The 20,921-nt window shown below is 41.2% G+C and overlaps 2 protein-coding genes across 3 annotated transcripts; both read right to left on the bottom strand.

The window, feature by feature from the left end:
• Positions 1 to 799: 799 nt before the first annotated feature.
• On the bottom strand, positions 800 to 9,007 carry cipcb (CLOCK-interacting pacemaker b). The gene is made up of 4 exons (XM_071478843.1): positions 8,678 to 9,007; positions 7,752 to 7,913; positions 7,478 to 7,662; positions 800 to 6,609 (listed from the first exon to the last, which is right to left on the bottom strand). The coding sequence occupies exons 2-4, from the start codon at positions 7,858 to 7,860 to the stop codon at positions 5,647 to 5,649; spliced, it is 1,257 nt and encodes a 418-aa protein (XP_071334944.1). The 5' UTR covers positions 7,861 to 7,913; positions 8,678 to 9,007; the 3' UTR covers positions 800 to 5,646.
• Positions 9,008 to 9,211: 204 nt separating this feature from the next.
• On the bottom strand, positions 9,212 to 18,594 carry LOC139621889 (vascular endothelial growth factor A-like). Of its 2 annotated transcripts, none has more exons than XM_071478845.1 (7): positions 18,050 to 18,594; positions 15,184 to 15,217; positions 14,895 to 15,091; positions 14,696 to 14,772; positions 14,550 to 14,579; positions 14,406 to 14,471; positions 9,212 to 10,637 (listed from the first exon to the last, which is right to left on the bottom strand). In XM_071478845.1, the coding sequence occupies exons 1-7, from the start codon at positions 18,113 to 18,115 to the stop codon at positions 10,622 to 10,624; spliced, it is 486 nt and encodes a 161-aa protein (XP_071334946.1). In that variant the 5' UTR covers positions 18,116 to 18,594; the 3' UTR covers positions 9,212 to 10,621. The 2 variants fall into 2 exon arrangements, with proteins under 2 accessions (XP_071334946.1, XP_071334945.1); XM_071478844.1 differs by having other exon boundaries at positions 14,406 to 14,474.
• Between the last annotated feature and the right edge of the window lie 2,327 nt (positions 18,595 to 20,921).

Genomic DNA, 20,921 nt, shown 5'->3' on the forward strand with positions numbered 1-20,921 from the left:
TAGGTTTTATTTGATGACTTCTTGCAATGTTATGCATAATGTCTTGTGGTATTTTGTATAACATTTGTGCAGAGTGAATCTGCTGTAGCTGGAAACTTTAGAGACAAGTCAGACTCTTAGCTTTTACTCATGTGCAATGTGCGGTTTTCAACCAACAGCAGGATATTAGAGTTATGGTGCCCCCTTTATTTCATTTTTAGCCTTGCCCTGAGGGAGTCTTTAAAAACCACTGGGTTCTCTTAAGCACATAAATAAGGACTTACCATAAATGATTTGACTTTCATTACTTTGATCAGTGCTTCATTAACAGTTGATTCTTGGTATGTTAACACACGAAAACAGTGTAAAACTAATTGTGTTTCTACCACAGGTGTCAATAATTAGTAATTAAGATTAAGATTTTCAGTAAAATCATATATTTTAGATTTCTGAGTATTAACAACATACACAGAGATTAAGTCCTAACCAGAAATTTAAAAAAAACAAACTTAAACAAAATGCATAAAAGACTTAATGGATCCTATATAACCTTTGTCTGCAAAATCCACACATTGTTCAGTGTATGCCACCCATCTGTGCTAGAACATATTTCTGTGTAAGTCCTTGCTCTTTCTCGGTTTTCTAGTGTGATGAGAGAGGTGTGTGGAAAACTCCAAAAATAGACATTTCAGTCTTCCTGTTTCTCTCTATCTCATATTCAAGACTTAACACCTTCTCCCCATTTCCCCAACTAAAAATGGTGTCTGAACTGACTTTGGACGACACAGAAGCGATACCATTAATGTGAACAGATACAAAGTTCCTTTGGAATGATGTTTATTACACAAGCAATGAGTCTCTAACTTAAAATGTACAAAAAGAGCCCTAGAGCACATTACAACAAACCCTTTCTCAGCCTTAGTTTATTCATCTTTGATTGGTGCAGCTGAAGAGTCATTATCTAGAAAAAGTCCTGTGTTCTCAGGTTTTGAATCAGATGTTTTGGTAAGTCCCCCATAGTGGCGAGTCCCATGAGGATTTTAACAGCTTTCTGCATTGACATTTTTAGGACAGAAAAAAAGATTTCCAGAGAGCCAACACTCAGTTGGCATCATGTTTTCTGAGCACAATTTCTTTGTTTCACTTAAAAAGTATATATAATTATTTGGGCTAATGTTTTTCCATCACTGCTGCTGGTGCGCTACTAACACATCTTCATAAAACAATCACAATCCTTTTCACAAACATTTTTAAAATGAAAGGAGGTGGACTTCTTTCATTTTAAATGCACAGAGGAAACAAAGCTGCCAACATTTAGATGAAAAGGTCAAAATCCAGTGTTACAAAATTACAAGTGTTCAATGGTACAAGCTGAACAGTCTTTACTTCACTCCTATTAACATCTTGTTCTGAATGTTGAAACAGACAATTATGGTCACATAACATGATCATGTCACAACAACAACAGCGATAACAATCCATGACACAGCATGTAGTGTATATCAGAGACTTATGGTTTGAAACACTTCAGTCAATAAATAGTCAGATGACCAAGATCCATGAGCAACCACACCAGTGGGGATCCATGTAAAGAAAACCAAACTTTCATTACAGTGAACTGGTGGTAACCTCTGTCTAATAAATACATGTGCTATAGTAAAAGCTGATGGCAGCAGGCCAGAAAAGTTCTTACAGAAGACGGACATGACCAGCATTGCTGTGCTATTTTCAGCCAGAACTTCACTGACCTCTTTGATATTTTACTACCATAATTTATTCCACTTGCAGTGAATCAGGGTCAAAACAGCCAAGATCTAATTTCAGCAGAAGGCCATGAAATCATTTTTAAGATTTACAGACTGGGGCACAGTATCAACATCCGTTTTAAGAATATAGCATCTGTGCATCTGGTTGAGGAGGAATTGGTCTGCAACAGTTAAAATGAGAACTGTAGGTTTAGGTTAATGTGTGAAGTGTGTTGTTAGTTCAAGAAATAAAGAAAAGGTAGATTCTCAAAAAAAAAAAAAAAAGACCAAAATAGTGCCAGCAGCTGTCCTGGTTTGCATGTCACAATAAGGCCTTCATTAAGGACACATGGAATTTAAACAAATTACTGTTCCATTACAGTGACAAAGCAAAGATATTACAACCATATGCAGTCAAAAGATTACCATTTTTTCATGCATTATTAATTATTTTGCTACGAGCTATGGCTGTGTTTTTTAAAACCTTGAGTTGAGAGCTGAAGAAAAAAAAAGAATAAAAAAAAAAAACATCCACAACTGAGGCCGTAAGGTTTATAAGAAGAATTTCAGTTATTGCTCAAACTTCTTTTTCAGTCGCTTTGAAAACCATGCATCATGAGCACACAGACATAAAAAACACATTTAGCTTCCTTCATAAATGTATTGTGGGTCTTCTGAACATTCCTTGGATAAAAACTATACAGTACATTCAATGTTTTTTTTGCTTGTTTGTTTTTTGTTTTTGTGACAGGGTCTCAACATCTTGTTAGATTTGGTAATTGGATTTAATGAAATTGGATTTGCAACATTTCACTAATCTCTGTTGACCATCCTAATGTTCGATTTATGTTAAACAAATATTCAATAAACAATTAGTAAACCATTTAGTGGTTAGAGTTGGCCAAACAACTGAATTGTTGAAATCTTACAAATACTCCATAAACTCTCTACAGGCAGACCATCTAAATAAAGTGTTACCTGAGTTCTTATTACTGAATGCTGCTGGAAATTATCTGTGTCTGTGCAAACAGAGATAGTTCCAATGCAATCATTAGCTTGACCAACATTCATTATAATATTAAGATATAAGGTGGTCATTTCAGATATAGGGAAAGCAGATAACATATTTAGATATCAGGAATTTCACTTGGAGCCAAAACATCCTCATAACCCAAATTACTCTGTATAAATAATATTACTCAAGTACAAAATACATGGAGCAGTGGACTAGAAGGTCAGGAAAAAGCTTAAGACTGGTGCATGTTAGTTGGTTTTGTCAGATGCAATCCCAGTGCTGGCAGACAACAAGCACTGGTCTATAACAAAGTGGAAGCATTGCAGATTGTTTACAACACCATGAGCTGAGGAGCTACTGTGCAAGAAAAAAGCCTCTGCACCAAAAATCAACCAAAAACTTAAAAGCTCAACATAAGTTTGCTGTGGATTAAACAGTCATATAACACTACTGTTTCGCTAACAGTGGAACAGGTGCACTGCAGAAAAGAGAATGGGTGGAGTATGTCCGATGACCTCAAACTCCTTCAGTGCAACCTCAAACTATCAAACAGCTGAATGTTAAACACTGCACATTTTTCCAGCAGGACAGTGACCCTAAACACACATTCAACCTGGTGTGGGAGCATCTGCAAACTGAAACATTGATGAGTGTACGGTGTAAAAACATAAGTGATGTGTATCTTCAGAACAGCCACAATACATTTACAAAAGAGACCAAATGTCTGAGTTTTTGTTTGTGTGACAAAGACCTTCAAACACACACAGACATATGTATTGTTACAGAATACACCCTTACCACTGCATTTTTAAGAAAATGTATTTATGTTCAGATGTACATGAGTTAAGATGGCAAATGTAGACTAGGAAATATCTCTTGCTTGAGATGTTCCTGGTGAGCCACTCTAAGTCAACATAAGCACAGAAAATACATCATCATCACATATTATTTTAGTTAAATAAACAGTATGCAAAATCATGTTCAATACTGAGAAAGCTGCTAGTAATAGTAAATCTCAAAAATCTCAATGTTATGCATTGCTGTACTATAGGAGTAGTATACATACACAGGAGGTGTGCTTATGATGACCCACAATGCACTTCAAGTAACTTAAAAAAAAATTTTGTAGTCCACCCCAAATAAGCTACTATAGCTGCCATGTAATTCTGCACAGAAATTGCTTCAGAGCTACTCCTACATTATTTTAGTGCAAATGCAAAGTTCTGTGACATGTACAGGGTTTGGATATTAAGGCCATAATTTAGAAACATACCAAAAGGTAATAATAAAGCATCACAAAACTACGCAACTGTTCCCAATTTAGACGTTGCAACTGTTGGACTTTTTGTTGAATAAAAACCAAACATGATTGACATAAGAGTATAAGAGGCGTAAAGTTGATGCACAATAACTGGTCTTTGTCAGGAAACCTGACTTCATGGATGTCTTAGTGGAAAAAGGTTCACACAAATATTTCATACATTTCAAATTAAATTACGTCCATATAAATGTAAAAAAAAAAAAAAAACACGCGCACACACACACACACGTAGGAACTCATACAAAAATCAGTGATAAATATGGTTGCGCTACACGAAACACCCTTTACACTGGGATGTTATCAGGGAAGCATCTAAATGGCTATTAAGAGCTTTACTCTCAGCCAGTTTGCCCTGTATTACAGCTGCCATCAACATGATGGGAATGCTAAACTTGAAACCGTCATCGGGCTGTGCCAAATCTTTCACATCGAGTTTTAAAAACACAGCAGGAATTAAAGAGACACTTTAGGCACATGTTTATCTGTTTGAATATGCTGACTGGCAAGATGCCCTGAACACATTCAATGTAACATGAGAACATTTCCTTGAGCCTGTCAAAATAATAAGTTCTACATAACTGGTAACTGCTGCATAAAGCGATTTAGATTATGTACACACTTACTGATTTTTAACTAGGTGTATATTAAGCGATAATTCAGTACCAGTGGAACGCAGCTAAAAGAAAAACTATGAATGATACAAAACTGTCAAAACAGAAATATATCGATCTAATTATTATACTATTAGTAGTATACTAATATTTTTCAGTTTTAGAAGAAAACACCTTGTCATTCTGCTAAAGTTTAAATAGCGAATCTTAGGGGTTTTAATCAAGTTTTCAGATTCTGAGCCTGTATTGTGCATTTGGTAAAAAAGTTTTGTATTAGTTCATCCCTTCATGCCTTAGATCCAAATCTCTGAGGGCTTTTGGGTCTTGATTGCCAATGAGCAAAAGATTTCTGTGCAGCAGAGAGGCTGTTTCCGTGGAAGAGATGTAGTCAGGCTCAGCATGGCAGAGCGGTGTGCTGTGGTTTTGGCCTTGTTGGACCTTTGCTACCTGACACACCAAGCCGACAGTTGGCACTACAGCAAAGCAATGTTTACAGACAACTTTTAAGGAGACATCAAGGAGATTATCAATTCATAGTCTGACCACATAACAGATCAAACCTGGCAAATGCTAGTATAATTTGCTTTGCTTCTGTTTTCTGAATTAAAAATACAGACTGATTGCTAAAATGTTTCCTCTAATGAAGGTGCAGAATAAACGTGCATGTTAGCGGCCAGTTGGCACCAGCTATAGCCTTTCATTGAGTTCTAGTGCAACTTTTACAAAAGATGTGAGGCACAAAAAGTCTTTATCTGCACCAATTGTTTGAGATTGGTTTGCTGTGTCAGGGCCCTAAGGCAGGCAACAGCCAAAATATAGGCCACAGCACACTGTCTGTGTGAGAGTCTGGGGGTGGGTGTGTATTGTGGAGCACATTACTTTTGGTCCATCTGTCTCTGTACACTCCAACCCCCAACCCTGGCCTTCCTTTCCTCATCTCAATCTAAAGGCTTATTGTCTAGCACTAGTCTAGGTCTAATCTGCCTTTAAGCTGGTCTGACCAGCTCTCTCCCTCTCTTTCTCTCCATCTTCCTCCTGAAGTCTGGTCTGCAGCTTGACACAGATGCTAGAATCACCGCTTCGCACAGCCTGAAAGAAGAGGTCTGTGTGTTCTTTTAGCCGGTCTAGGTCGTTCTGGGTGCGTCGGTTCTGCCTGAGGAGCTCCTTGGTACGAAGCGTGATGTCTAGCAAGCCAGACTTGCTCAGGATGTTGTAGGTGTTGCAGAAGCGCTTCCTCCGTGTATCAGCATCACTGTCAATGTGGTCATGTTCTTCTGGTGAGAACGTCTCCTGGGTGCCCATCTGGGAAACAGAGGGTGTCTGGTTTTTGCAACCAGTGGGGTGTGTGAAAGAAAGGGAGGAGATAAACTCTGATTCACTGATAGTTGATGAAGGCCTCTCCCTGGCAGGACAACTGTTGGTGCTGGTTTCTGTTGCAGAGAAAGAAAGTCGGCTTTGGAGCAGAGGGGACATGGTTCTGGGTGTACCAGGAAGACTGGGGGTGGTTGTGGTAGAATTATTAGCACTACCACACTGATTTCTTGGCTGTTTCTCTCTGTGACAGTGGTCACGGTGGTTGGAGGTCAGACTGCTACCTCTCTTTGACCCTGAAGAAGAGGAGGTAGAAGAGGAGGTAGAAGAGGAGGAGGAGGATGTGGAGGAGTGTGAAGATAAGGAAGCAGTTCCTCTCCCAGAGGAAGTGGAGCTGTCTCCAGGATGTGGAGCAATCTTGGGGTAGGATTTTAGGATTGGAAGATACTTCTTAGGGCGTCTATGTCTGGAGGTGGCCTCTTTGGAGACAGGGGAAGCTTGACGAGAGACTACAGGCTGAAGGAAGACCACCTGTGGCTGCTGGACCACGGGCTGAACAACAGGCTGAACCACCTCCACTGTGGGACTAAACCCCCAGGGTTTCAGAGCAGGAGGATTTTCTCCAGGCTGCAAAGGCAACAGAGTCAAAATTGAGAGCTTCGAAAGGCACGTCCACCACACACATTTCATTTCTTATGCATGAACCCATAAATCATAAACTTTACAGTGATATAAACCACACATTTGGTATTTGTACTTATAAATAACTAAAATTACCAATAGTTTTATGTTGATAAACTGTCAGTTATAGTTTCAGCACCACTAAACAGTCAGAAGTGTGGTTCCAAACACATCACCGTTAGATCACAAAATTACAGCGAACTCTGTCCCAACAAGTTGCTGGAATTGGCTCTGTAGGTTATATGACATATGGAACCCTGGCTGTCTGAATCCATTTTTATGAGACTGTCATTGGTTCACTGCTGTTCCAATGTGGAAATTCACAGTCATGCCGTTGGCTGCTTATTTCTCTCATGATATGTCTTGTATTTTATATATTAGACAGATTAGATTAGAAACCAATTTACAATTTCCTTTTAATGGGACTACATTTCATTTAAAATTAAAAAAGATTCACACCAGAAAACAGCAATACCACTGAATTTAACTAATTAAACTTTTTTTTTTTTTAAGTCTGCTACATCATTCTTGGTTTTCTTTATCAATTTTGAGCCATCTGTATGTTTATGGCTCTGCTGTTCATCAGCAAGTAGTCTTTACTATGTGTGGATGGTCAGTCTTTTTTTGGTGACACATTCCAGGCATCTGTGGCTGGACTGTGAAGACACATACACAGGCGTAATAAAACTGAACCACAACTTTCCAGATTACACTACTGCCTGACGTTAAAAGACTGAGGCTTGAAACTATAATTCATCCACACAGATAATATTACAATATGAGGTTTTATCTTTTAAGAGTTAAGGTTTTGTACCTGCTTCAGGAGGACATTGTTCATGATGATCATGGGAGAGAGGCTGGAGTAGGAGCCTCCCACCACAGCAAGCTGAGAGGGCTGGGGCCCTGAGCCAGAAGTCTGTGGTCCGTGCTGTACAGCAGGGCGGGGTGAATCCTCAGAGTCTGTGGTATCCATAGTGCTCATATGCTCTGAGCTTGCATCTATAGGTCAGGAAGGAGAGCATCTAAGGTTCAGTTGAGTGATACCCATAACGTAAGCACATAACTCTGTGACAAGAGAAAGGTCGAACCTGAGAATCCAGAGTCTCTCTCTGAATCAGCCCGGGAGCCTCCAGACTTCATGATGCATGGTCTGCTTGCTGCCCTCGAAGTACTCTCTGCCTTCCTCTTGGCACTCATCTCCTTTCCTGCTGTACTGACAATGTCCTTGGCTCGACAAGCCCTCACAACAACTACATCAGCATATCAAACACTAGATTTGTTAATCAAACAAGATTAAACAGAAGCTCTTTTCATGTCAATGACAAAACACGGGGTTGTGCCCTGATCTATATATGTAAAAAAAAAAAAAAAAAAAAAAAGAAAAATACAAATGGTATTAACTAACACGTTCAGTTAGAGCTGATCAGCATGTCAACAACATGATATAGTAGTGTGATTTTATAATTGTTAAATAAAACGCATCTTCTCCTGGCGAGTCCACATTAGTTAGTTTTTCTGACTTTACTAGACAATCCCAGGTAGGTGATATGAAAAGCGAAAGCCTAATAATGTTGGGCAATATTTTTTCACAACATATCTATTACCCGCGACTGGTTATGTACGATATTTGTACGTAATTTAATGACAACACCAAAAGTTATTTATCCTTTAGAAACCCTTGTCAAGTACCCATATAAATATTAGTTTAGTTAGCCAAAATATATAATGAAATTGTTAGTATGAGGCTAACGCAGGTTTCACTACCAAAAAAATATTATCATATAAAATTAAAGGCATAAAAGGTACTTAGTTTAGGTAAATTCATCTTGTGGCTAAACAATGACACTTGAAGAGTGCGAACCGGACGGACGCTGTATCAAAATTAGCACGATAGTTAGCGAAGCTAACGTTAGGACCGCCAACTGACACAAACTAACGTTACAACTAGATACCAAAAAAACAAAAAAAAAAACACGATAAGACGGTTGGAAAAACACAACAGAAATACGCTTACGTTGTCCTTGGCGCTGTTCCAACGACGCCGTCCTCAAAGCCGAGGGATAGGGGCTTGCAGCCGGATCGAGTAGTCTCCTGTGTCTCGGCGACTTCTTTTCTTTGGTGTGGCCGTCGCTGCTCCGCCGCTCAGCTCCGTTGACGGGAACTCGGTGTGCCACGGTGCTAAACACGAGACAAGCCGCCCCTCCCCTGTCCGCTCGGTCACATGCGGAGCACGGTGGCAACAACCGCTAATGTCTGCAGTTTAACCGTCCTCTGCGACGACCAAAACGGCAAGCGGGGTACCGACGACCTGTGGGTCTCTCCTCACCCACCGACGATTGTTCCTGGACGGCGAAAAAAGCAAAGGGACAGGATATTCGTTACAGTCACTCTGCCATATTTGGTAGTTAGGGGCGTGGCCTTGTGCGGAGTACCAGACGCGTCACAGCTTTAGCCCGCCCACCTGCTCCATTTCCTGGCCTCTGATTGGCCGGCGCAGCCAGCAGCGGAGAAACGTGACCGTCGCTGAATGTGTGGCAAGTTAAGGACATTGTGTTCGCTGCTCAGCTAGGGGGTGTAGTCTAGTGTATTTGTACAGTGCAGGCATCTCAGATGTACCGTCGGGGGAATCCAGTGACGCGAGGTTTCGAGCGTAATGTTCTGGTGTATTACATAACAGCCTGGTCGGCCTGCAGCTAACCCTAAGCTGCACAAGGCTCCACGTTTGGCGAAGTAAACAAAACACTGCCCCCAGAACAAGACGTCCTCACGTGCAGTGCTGCTGCATGGTGAAGATGAGGAAGATGAGGGAGACGAGGTGGTGAGGGTTGTGTTTGAGGTGTGCACACATGCTCAGGGTGTGAGGACAACCTCGAAAAGCTGTAACTGAACGGGCAGCGAGAAAATGCATTTAACTAAGCAGGATTGGAGAGTTTTGAAAATTGAAAACCGAGCAAATCCGCACTTGTGAAATCTAAAACAGAAACCGGAATGGTTGTGTTTTTGGCTGTGATTAAGTCATAACGACTGAAAGTAATTTGGGTGAGCCTGATCAACCTGATTTGTGTTGCTTATAAATCTGACCACACCTCTATCATCTCACATGTCTCTGAAAGGCTGTGAATGCAATACAAATCAACAGTAACCCCTTGTGCTTTGTTAACAATGTGCTTACTACAGAGCGATGCCAGATAAAGAGCTCACACTGGCCTCACATGTAACAGATGCTAATGGTCTGCAAATGCAAATGTAGACAACACAGAGGCTCCTTGTATTTGGAGTGCATTTAATTTCATGAACTTATCACGCCCCATGATTAGACAGAGTTGATTCAGTGTTCATCAGAGGACACCTCTATAAAAATAACACTTTACACACAGGAAGTCACATAGATGATGTCTTTTTTCAGTGTCTATAGTTTTGCACCAGAAAATAATTGGTTTCATAACAATTATAATAACATGAGTTGCTGCAAAAGTCACAATGAACAAGAAGTCATGGAGAGGGTCTGACAGGTTGGTCTGACAGTTAAACAGTGACCACTTTAATCCTTTCCGCTAGCAACTGATCATCTCAAAGCATTCCACACATTATCTCCATACCTATTCTGTATCTACTGTTGTACTCTATGTCTACTTTCAACTTCAAACAAATGCTGCTAGATTTCTAAAATCAAAAGTGACATTGATTCTTGTCCATTAAAAACAGCAGTCTGAGCGAAACGAGTTTGCAGATATGTTTGTTTGCTTTGATACTGCAATTAATCGAAAAAGAAAATAATGTGCTGGACAAGATGGAAAGTCTGACATCTGGTGGATCCACCGGATGAGGAAACAGGAGGACAGAAGATGAATGGCCAGCTGTGATTAATTCACAGATGTGCTGTTGTTCACCACACCAAAGTCACTCCTCCAAATGAAACTTTGGACCGATGTGGGAATTAGTGAAGACTTATCTTGTTCTAAGGGAACTGGCACCTGAAAAGACAAAAATAAACAGTCACAGAAATTCAAATTGCTCCGCAGCAGAGCATGTGATTCATTAATTGCTTAACAACATTTTTCATGAGCCACAGTACCATGTAGCTTGTTAATTGATGCCAATTTCCTCCCCACTAATAGAGTTGTGTTAATTCAACCAGACACCAGACCGTGTACAGTATACAAACCTAATTTAAACACCAAACTGGAATAACTGACTACTGAATATGAGAATATCATTATTTGTTCTCAGTGTGGAACCAAGCCAAGAGGCAATCTGAATGGCTTGTTCAAAAGTAGTGAACAAATGAGAAACAACAGTTTCACGGTTTATAGCACTTACAGAACATCTATACACAGCTTGAACGTTAAATACATCCCAGTCTTTTTCTCCTCAGCCTGGATTTAGTAGTTAACAACAGGCAATAGTGCACCTATATTACACTGAGGATCACGAGACCCACTAATGTGTTAAAATGCATTCTGAGCACTACTAAGTGATCATTTCGACACTTATGGAGGGATAACAGAGCAGGTCTGTAGGCCACAGGCCCAGGGGCCCATGGGGTCAGTAGTCCCAGAGCATCTGTGTGAGGAGGTATTTCTCATTGCAGATTGAAAATGCAAATTGTCCTTCTGTAAAACCAAAGTAGAGGCTTTAACATTCACTGTAAGGTTGTCATTAGAGGAGCACCCTGGTAGTCAAACAGTCAATGCCACATAACTGCAGCACCCACAGGTCTATGATTCCTGTCTGTGTTTTCACCATCAACTGTCACACAAGGTTGTTACGAGAATGAAGCCATCATGTCAACACCAAAGGGAGAGTTTATCCCTCAGGTTTGATGTAGGAAGTTAAACTCCAGTTGAGTTTATGTTCAGTACTTAGCATCATACAATTTGGGCCCTCTGAATCAGCTGGAAGACATTAAAAACTCTGCGACCGTGTGGTCCTTTGACCACTAAATTATGGGGGAGGTGGGGTTTAATAAGATAATGGGCATATGGCTCTAAGCTATGTTTTACAAAGGAAGAGGAGCCAAGGCATGTGATGGTGCATCATTGTATGACCAGACCACAGCCAGAGCTACATTGCCACACAGGTTGCTACACAGTTGATAACACACTTGTGAGGGAAATCCTACAAGACCACCATCAAAAACAACCTTCTCGTAGGATGATACCAAGGCCGTCATCTGGCTTTTAGCAGGGCTGATTTGGAGGATGGATTCTTTCCAACTCTGTTAAGGCTGCTGGATAAGATATATCCTCACTCTCCTTCTTAACAGGGGACATGGTGAAACATTATTGTCACTGCCTCAATCAGTTGACCTAGTTTTCACCAGACAGAGTGCAAATCCCACTTACTGCAGATTGCCCATTGTTCCTTGTTCCCCAAGAAGGAAAGGTTTATGTGCTGTGATGATTGAGACAGCAGTGACATTTCCAGTACTGATAATAGGGATCCCTATTGAATGCTTAAAGGTTTCAAATCTGTCTTAAAGCAATTCTTACGTCCACGCCCATATGTATGTTGAAAGACTATTATACAGTGGCAGTGGAGAGGTCTCTTCATAATGTGGTTCCAAAGTGATGGGCAACAAAATTCACAGCCAGTGCAAAAACACATTGCGTATCCAAAGATAGCATTTCCATGCTGAGTTGTGGTGAAGAGATGGCAACACAAAGGGGAGATTTCATACTAAAAATACCACCTTTGGAAGATATCTAACCGATTTGTTTAACTGAGGCTGCTGGAGCCTCATGTTAGCTTTAGCTGAACTTTTAAATCCATTTTTGCACAAAAACAAGGACTTCAAAGTTCGTCCTTCAACGCTGAGACTGAAATGGTTTCAGTGTACGTCCACACTAAGCCGATTACATTTGTAGACACATCTCTATCCCTCTGTTTTACCCCTTTGTCCTGATTAAAACAGTTTTTTAAAACCCTATTCAACCCTATTCCCCAGTGTATACATCTTAAAATGTCAGCTTGGTGTTTCAGTATATACAGAGAAATAAAGAGGGGGATTTTTTGCAGCCATTAAGGACAGGAGAAATAATATCGACCAAATACTATTTCATTAGCCATAACTCATAAGTTACATTGCACTTTCATAAAGTTGGAGGACTTGGAGAGAGACCAGTTATCATCTGCCCCTGTGTGAGACCTTCTGCCCAGACTGTTATTTCCTGTTTTATTTTGAAATTACTTGCCTTGTGTGTCTGTTGGTTGTTTTACCTCCTGCCCTCGTGTCTTTCTAGCCTCAGAGATTGCTTGCCCTACTCCATTTACTGTAGTTTCATCGGTTCCCAGTTACCTTTGTGTATATACTCCTTGTGTTCCCTCTCTCTCTTCTGATCTCAGGGTTTTCCTCTGCATCTGCCACCTGATTTTGTTTCCTTTGTGCCAGTCACCAGAGTTTGTTCCTGTTACTGGTTCCTGCTTATTTGCCTGTCAGCCGAACTACTCTCCCTCATTCACCTGTCTGCCTGTAAGATTATCGACTGCTCCTTTGAATCTGCCTGACTGTGTGTCTGTGTTTGGGTCCTCCTGGATGCATTATTACCCATTAAAGAGAGAATGGCAAAAACTGATGCAGCAGACCACTGAGGAGGAGATACTCTGACGTTCACTCTCTATGTGGATCAACTTCCAAATGTCCTGGATCCTACCATTCCCATAATGCGATTGGATAACATCGTTCATGACCTACCTTTTTCAAATCCCTCTAGTTTGTAACGCAGCCTTTCTGTTATGAATTTGCAGGCTCAAACCCAGGATTGTTGATAACCCTGGTGACATCATCAGGGTCATTTTCATACTTTACAAAACTTTTTTTTAAAGCATTTTAAAGCTTTCACAGGTTGAGTTGTACTTTCTTCTGTACTATCTTCACTGTACCGCAATTCACAATTGGTTACACAACAATTTCTGAGAGGGGGATGGGGCACAGAGAGATTATATGTGACACGCACTCCCCTTTTGACCTGTATGTCAAAAGACCTGTATGTCAAAAGACCTGTATGTCAAAAGAGACCACAGCCACAAAATACCAAACTCACCACACAATAACTCTTGGTTCTGTCTCCAAAATGAAGGGTCTGATATTGTTCTGGGACTGAATTGCGTGAACTTAAAAGTACACAGGGTTCTTGCTTAAGAAAGGTATTTTCACTTGTGCACATTTTAGATTTGGCTGCAGTTAGTCAGATTCAATTTTAAGGTCAGAGTTCACCGGTGTTGTTGCTGAAGTCATACTCCAGATGCATTAACTCTGTTGTGCACTCTGAATTTGATTCGTACTGAATAGTTTAAATGTGAATAAAATTATGTACACAGTGCCTGTGTGACTGTACATGACTTGATGCCTCTGATAAGACTGTGACAAAAACACATGATGACAAGATTTAATTGTTTATCTTACATATCGAACCCCTTGAATGTTGTTATTTACTGAGTAAACCTTAATACTGGCAGTCCTTGGTTAGAACTATCTGCAGCCTTGGATTGTTGTGCAACAAGTGCTCTGTGGCCTCACACAGAAGCACAAGCTCATCATAAGTGGTTGGTGGATTATGGGTCTGCCAGAGAGAGGAGCAACACAGCAGACAATATATTGTGGTATTGTTTAATCTCATCTGCCCTTGGTAGTCTGACAGAGTGAGGGAAACAGTGATAAATGTCGCCATAAATGTCCAAACATTATGAAACTGTGTGTGTATGCGTGTGTGAGCGCCACAGGGGGGCAATCCATCTCTTACTTGCCACAGCCGTTTGCTGTCTTCTTGTGTTTCCTCCTGCGAGGTTTATTCTTGATGGACTCACCGCTGCTATGGAGGAAGAGCCAAGCTCAATGAAGCTACTCATGTATTCAAGTCCGATAGATAAAATGTTCCTCTACTGACCTTTTATTTTTTAGAAGTGTCTGACGAGCTCTAAAAACAGGGGAAGCAAAAAAAAAAAAACAAGAACAAATGGTGGTTAGCGGTGCAATAAAAATCTAAGTTTGCATCTGATGTTTATTAGAGGGAGCTGGCTGTCAGTAATTTACCTGCAATCACATTGCTGATGCTCCACAAATGTTATGGATTCCACATGGCTAGATATCATGGGAGCGATCTTCATCACCTGAGAAACAGGGGAAAGGAAAAACTAAAACTGAATACAGGACCATATACAAACGGTGCACTTTTAATAACTCCTTTTATGCATTTCTGAATAATCATTTCTGATTATACATCTTTTTACACCTGCAAAGTGATGTTGCGTTCACGGGTAGGATGACACTCCAGGTTCTCATCTCCACAGCAACCAGAGCATCGCTTTAGTGGGACACAAGCAGGCATGTAGATGTACCCCACTTCTCCAGGTAACTCCTGCTCCACATCCACCAACTGCTCCATAGGGTGACACATGCTCTTTGCGAACACCTCCTGGAACATCATTGCTAGAGGACAAGTTGAATCTTTAGTCTTTAAATCATTTGCAAGAGGTGGAAAAGCCTGTGTAGTGGGATATGACCAAGAGCCCAGTCTTTACCTGTAGGGGCACCCTCTTCTGGAGGAGGTGAAATCTGTAAAGCACATGTAAAAATGAACATCTACAGTGATCAATACTGCAATTTCAACATTTCAGCATGTCTGCAATGATAGCAAAGCCGCAGACAATCAGGAAACTGACACATGTGGGCATCACAGGAGGTTACAGCAGCAGTGGGTTCATTGAACAGCTGCACAGTGCCATCTTGTGGCAGAGAAAGAGTAGTGCGCACACAACGATCCAGTAAAAACAGTGATGTAGCATGGTTTCAGGGGTGTACCACTGTGCCGCTGTTTGCAGATCAGCAAAAATGCAGTAAAATGAGCCAGCCAACCACAAAAGTACATTTGTTTCTCAATTTGTTGTAATACTAGAAGATTTATTATCACAAGAAGCAGAAACCTTCAAAGTATGCAAAGAATAACAGCAAAGAATAGCTGCTGTCTTGTCTCCTGGGGGTTTTACACACAATAAACACAGTTAAAACAAAGGCTGTACTGAAGAGTGTCATGACACAGCATGAATTTTGTTAAGTTCTCACAACCCAGCCTCCAACGTTCCCGATTTTTGAACGACAAATCAAGCAGAAACACAAACGTGATGTTGATCTTGGCTCCCTCTTCTTTTGAATATCAGCTATCTCTTTCTGACTCCTCACCTCTCTCCTGCTCCTCCCGCACTGACAACAGCGATATTGTTCTGATCCTAAGACAATGCTTCATAGCTTGGACAGCAGGTTTTATTGTGGGATTGTTATGTTTGCTGTAAGTGAGTTTGACCTTCTGCCAAATACAACACAAACCCAGAGTCCTTAAATGTACTGCAGCATCCGATAATAGAACCAGATGCATAAAAACAGCTGTAACGAGCATAAAACAAAGGCAGAATGAACAATACAGTGTGATGGTGAAGTGCCTTCACGTTGGACACGATGGGCTCCATAAGAAACTGTATCTAAAACTGACACTGTGTTTTTCTTCTCTTGTTCCTTTTCTTGTTTTTCTTTTGTTCCTCTAATTTTGCAACTTACCCAAAGCTTCCTGGGAAATGCACAATGGTTATTATCATACTAAACAAAACTAAAAAAGATAACATGAGACAGAAGTTGTTCTCAACATTCCTCTCCCCGTTGACTTCGTATGTCTTTCGCTTGCATATTTTACAAACTACACAAAATGACTATACTGGTGATGTCATTTACATCACAGGTGACACCTTTCTCACTCACCATTGCATCCTATATGAAAAGGTGGGATGGTCCTTAACAAATAGGAGGGAGCATGTTGTTACTTTATTAGGCTCTACTGCAAAAAAACTGCCTAGCTATCTCTGGTTACTTTGAAATAAGCACTTACAATGTCAGGTCACAGGACATTTTAATCTTAGCTGAACACTGAGCACGGAAAAACTGGTTTCACTTACTATGCTGCACACAAATGTAATGAGCTAGTTACATTCTTTTGATTCACTGCAACATTTTCAAAGGTTGCACTTACTTTTAATGTGAAAATGTATAATCTATGCCTGTGAATTATCTGTGTGTGTCCAATTTAATGCCTGTGAATTTATGTGTCTGTCTATGTATAAACTGTTTATTTTTGTACACAGGTCTCTCTTGAAGAAGAGATCCCGATCTCAGTGAGACTACCTGTTTAAATAAAGCATGTCATTTTCCCACATACTAATGTGGTGATCTTGGATTTTTACATTTTTCTGTGGCATTTATAGTCTTAGTCTAGACAGTAACAGCAGACGATGTAACACCAAGGTCCCCAGCTAGACTCACACCAGGCTCCATGATGAGTGTCTCAACCCCAAGCCACGGGGCGCCCTATTCCGAATTTTTAAAAATGATGACCTAACCATTGGCATTTGAACCGTCACACTAAGTTATTTCCATTCTTTGTGCCACTCTGCATACCAGAAGTACAAAGATTTCCATTCATGATCTGCTGCTGTGCCGCTTCAAATCTCCATAAAACAAACAAGGACCTATGTGTATGAATGAAATGTACTCTGGATAATAGGAAAAAATAAATTTCACAATATTTGGGGTGACGTTCAACTTTGATTCTTAACTGATCTCATGTCTGCACTGAACTCAGAGGCTTTTTGACTGCACTATGCATTTATAACAGATTATGTTGTTCCGCGGTGAGTATGAGAGCCACTTTTATAGATTCCAGCTCCCTACTCAATTCAAATCCCATTAATAATCTTCTCACCACTCACTAATGCCTCCCTCCACACACTGCAATGCATATTGACTGTGCAGCCAGCTCCCTGCCTGGATGTGTCTCTTGCATGGGGTCAGATCCTATTACAGCAAGAGGAAAGCACCTGTGCAAAACCAAGACTTGGAGCATTACACCCTCATCACAACCGAGGACACAAGACCTGGAGACTCATAGTCTCCGAACCACAGCTGCTGTTCCACGTAAGGCAGCAACTTCCTCCAAACTACAGATGCACCTCCAGATGGTCTCTGGAGGACCCGGGCCTTCACCTGGGTCTGAGGGCAGCTGCTTGTATGTCTCTACATATGACTGCGCAGCAAATCAAACCAGCGTGGGTCCAAGTGCTCGGGAGAAACACGAGGCTGAGGATGCCTGCCATTTAAACGTGACTCCTCTTGGCTTCCCCGCTTCACGGTCAAGTGGCTAATAGGAGTCACGTTTGGAGTCGAGGAGAAAAGACAGGCGGCCTCTAAAAAAAAATAAAAATAAAAAATAAAGAAAACTTGCTGCCTTCAACATCACCCACTACATTTAAAATGAAATGTCATTTAACACATTTAAATATTTTTCACCAATCAACTGGCAAAACCGTCCCCAGCGACAGTCTGTCCCGGTGTGGGCTGAATTACCTGCGCAGGTACCCGCTGGACCGCGACAACCAATAGAAGAAGCGAGACTCCGAGGAAACTTTGCATCCTGGCGGGAAGAAGTTACCTCCTGTCGTGTCCAGTCAGTCAGTCAGTGAGTCAGACAGAAATGAAAGAGTGAAGAAAAACAAAAAAACCGAGAGAGGCAGAGAGTGAGAGATGGTCGAGAAGCGGCTGGAGCTTGGATCCGTGACGAGCCGAGGTGGGATGAAAACAGCGCGCCTCCCCGGCTGGATTTATAGCCTCCGCCGGATGATCGATGGGGAAGAGACTGAAGCCTGACGGCGGCAGAAGTGATGACACAGGTCGCCTCCGTCTGTGCGTCTGACTCCTGTCACGCACGCACTTCGGTATTTGTCCAGGGAATCAAATTATAACCGTGCAGCCCGTTGATGAATGATGCTCACAGCTTCAGCCATGACACACACAAACCTAGTAGTGGTCATGATTAATGAAAGTAAAAGCAAAACATGAGGAATTAATATCACTACACGGGTTAATTTGTATTATGTTGAGTTGTTGAGAACTTATTTTTCACGCCCTGCTGTCCACAATAACCAAGGGATCCTAGCACTGCAGGAGGAACTGACCTCTGTATATACAGTGGAACTGTTTGTTAAAGGACCATACACTGCTTTTATTTGTTTTGGGTGTTTTCAGTTATTTCACCAGGCATCCATTGGAGTCAATTGATTTCCATCCAATGTGAGAATCTATTGGCAGACTGTTGAAACCTGCTGGAGTTGTGTCTGCCACCACAGTAAACGTCAAGTCTGATTTAGCTTTTTCTGAAGTTACATTTCTGCCATTCAAAGCACCCACAGTTGTCCATTCATTGCGGCAATGTTTGAAAATATATTAGGTAACTCTTGAAACTTGTTGTGGTTGTGCAATCCATGACAGTTGACATCAACTCTGACTTTTGTCCAAGTTACGTGATTATCATGAGGCAACACAGTGCAGACTTTTCCAATCAAGCCGCACTTAAACTCCATAAGCAACAGAGAAGCAATTAACAGAGAAATGAATGAAAACAGTGGATCCATGGAAGACAGGAGCTTCAAAAACTAGCTCAGACTTGAAGACTGATGTGATGGATTGCACATTCAAAAGTCAGCTGAGTGAATTTCACACTGAATGGACATGAATGGATATCAATAAACTCCCGGAACAAAAGGGAAGATACATCCAAAAATCTAAAATTGTACAGCACGTATTTCCAGTTGGTCAGATAAAAATGTTAAATTTACATGATGTGCAGTTAAGGAGATAAAACTTGCAAATACAATGATATAGTCCTTTAAGTCCCCTTGTTCTTTTCTCCTGGCCTGATTATGATACAGAGATACTGGCCTGGCAGTGTCAGGCCCCTATATGAGGAGCTCCCTGTACCTCCGCACTGATTGCCAACGTACAGCTGCTCTGGTTCCACTACTGCTGCAGGAATAAGCAGAATACCTCAGAGGCGTCCTCCTTCATTCCTGATTCTGGCATGTTTATGCTCAATCACATGCACAAGGCTGATGACATATCTGTTATCATGTCTGGTATGAATGCTATAAACAACCATCTTGATAACTAAATTTAAACATTTACGCTATTAAACAATTCCTGACTTCTTGTGGTTTGCACATGCTTTCAATTTAAAGTTCTTCAATTTACATTCCTGATTATGTTCACTTTTGCAAAATGACCTCCAGGTGCAGCGATACCAGCAAAATCCTAATCCTTGTTTTCTGATTCTGCTGAGCGTAGACGACAAGCACCGATGTGCCCTTACATTTATTAGGAGGCCTCAGATGTGTTTTCACAGCCTCTATGATTTATGGGATAATTGGGCTGATGTGTTTTGACAAACAGCCTCCGTGGAGGAGATAACCAAGATGGATGATGCCTCTCACGCCATGCAGGCTATAACGAAGGACCAGCTTGGCACTCATGTAGGAGAAATCTTTTTGATGTTGTTTTGAGTATTCCGCAATATTCCTGGTGTTATAGAAAAGTGTGAGATAAAACATTGTGCTCAAGAACAAAAAAAGGGTGCATGTAACTGTGATCTAATGCAAAATACAACAACAAATTTACTCCCGTAAATCCACCACAGATTTGGCTGTGTGAACTTCTTTGAAACTCCTAGTCTTCCAAAGAGACAACAGTTGGCAAACACTCCTTACAGACATGGCTCACCCACTTTCCGGGGAGTCCCCTTCCTGCTCAGAGTCCCAGTCTTGATAGCCAGAGTTCAGACAGACAGCTGCTGCTTCCTGTGTCTGGGAACCACACTGATGCTCCAGTCCCAGTCCCCATCGAGGGAGGATGGGGTTTCCCTCAGCTGGAGCAGAGGCAGCAGGTGGGGCTGTACAACTCTACATCCTCAGATGTGGGCAAGGCCTATAGCTGCCTTTAATTATATGGTCAGAAAAGAATAATCTGAACAAGTCCATGGTTTGTGCGTCAAGTCAGACAAACCCTGCCTGCACCCACAGGCGGGAGGCCTGCACGCTTCAAAATCTTCAATATAAACATTCATTTGAGTAAACAAAGGTTTTACTTTACTTTCCAAAATCTCTCTGAAGTTGAAAGAGGCTCAATAGATGGAAATGAATGAAACAGAAGCATCCAAAGAAAAAGGTCTTTTCAGCCACACAGCAGTGCTCTAGCCTTGAAACATCTTCAGATCATCACTATCTGTACTGAGGACATTTTTCCAACAAGTATATGAATGTTTAAAAATGTGGGGACATTGTTTGACCTTAGACTTCAAAGGTTGCTGGGTTTATTGTTGCCACAGTAAAGGAGACAGGAGACACCTCCTATCAATCTATAATTTAACCACTGACGTCTTTGAATCTCC

This window comes from Trachinotus anak, unplaced genomic scaffold, assembly GCF_046630095.1.
Source record: "Trachinotus anak isolate AG129_WGS33_773 ecotype Australia unplaced genomic scaffold, CSIRO_AGI_Tana_v1 ptg000005l, whole genome shotgun sequence".
Taxonomy (NCBI): domain Eukaryota; kingdom Metazoa; phylum Chordata; class Actinopteri; order Carangiformes; family Carangidae; genus Trachinotus; species Trachinotus anak.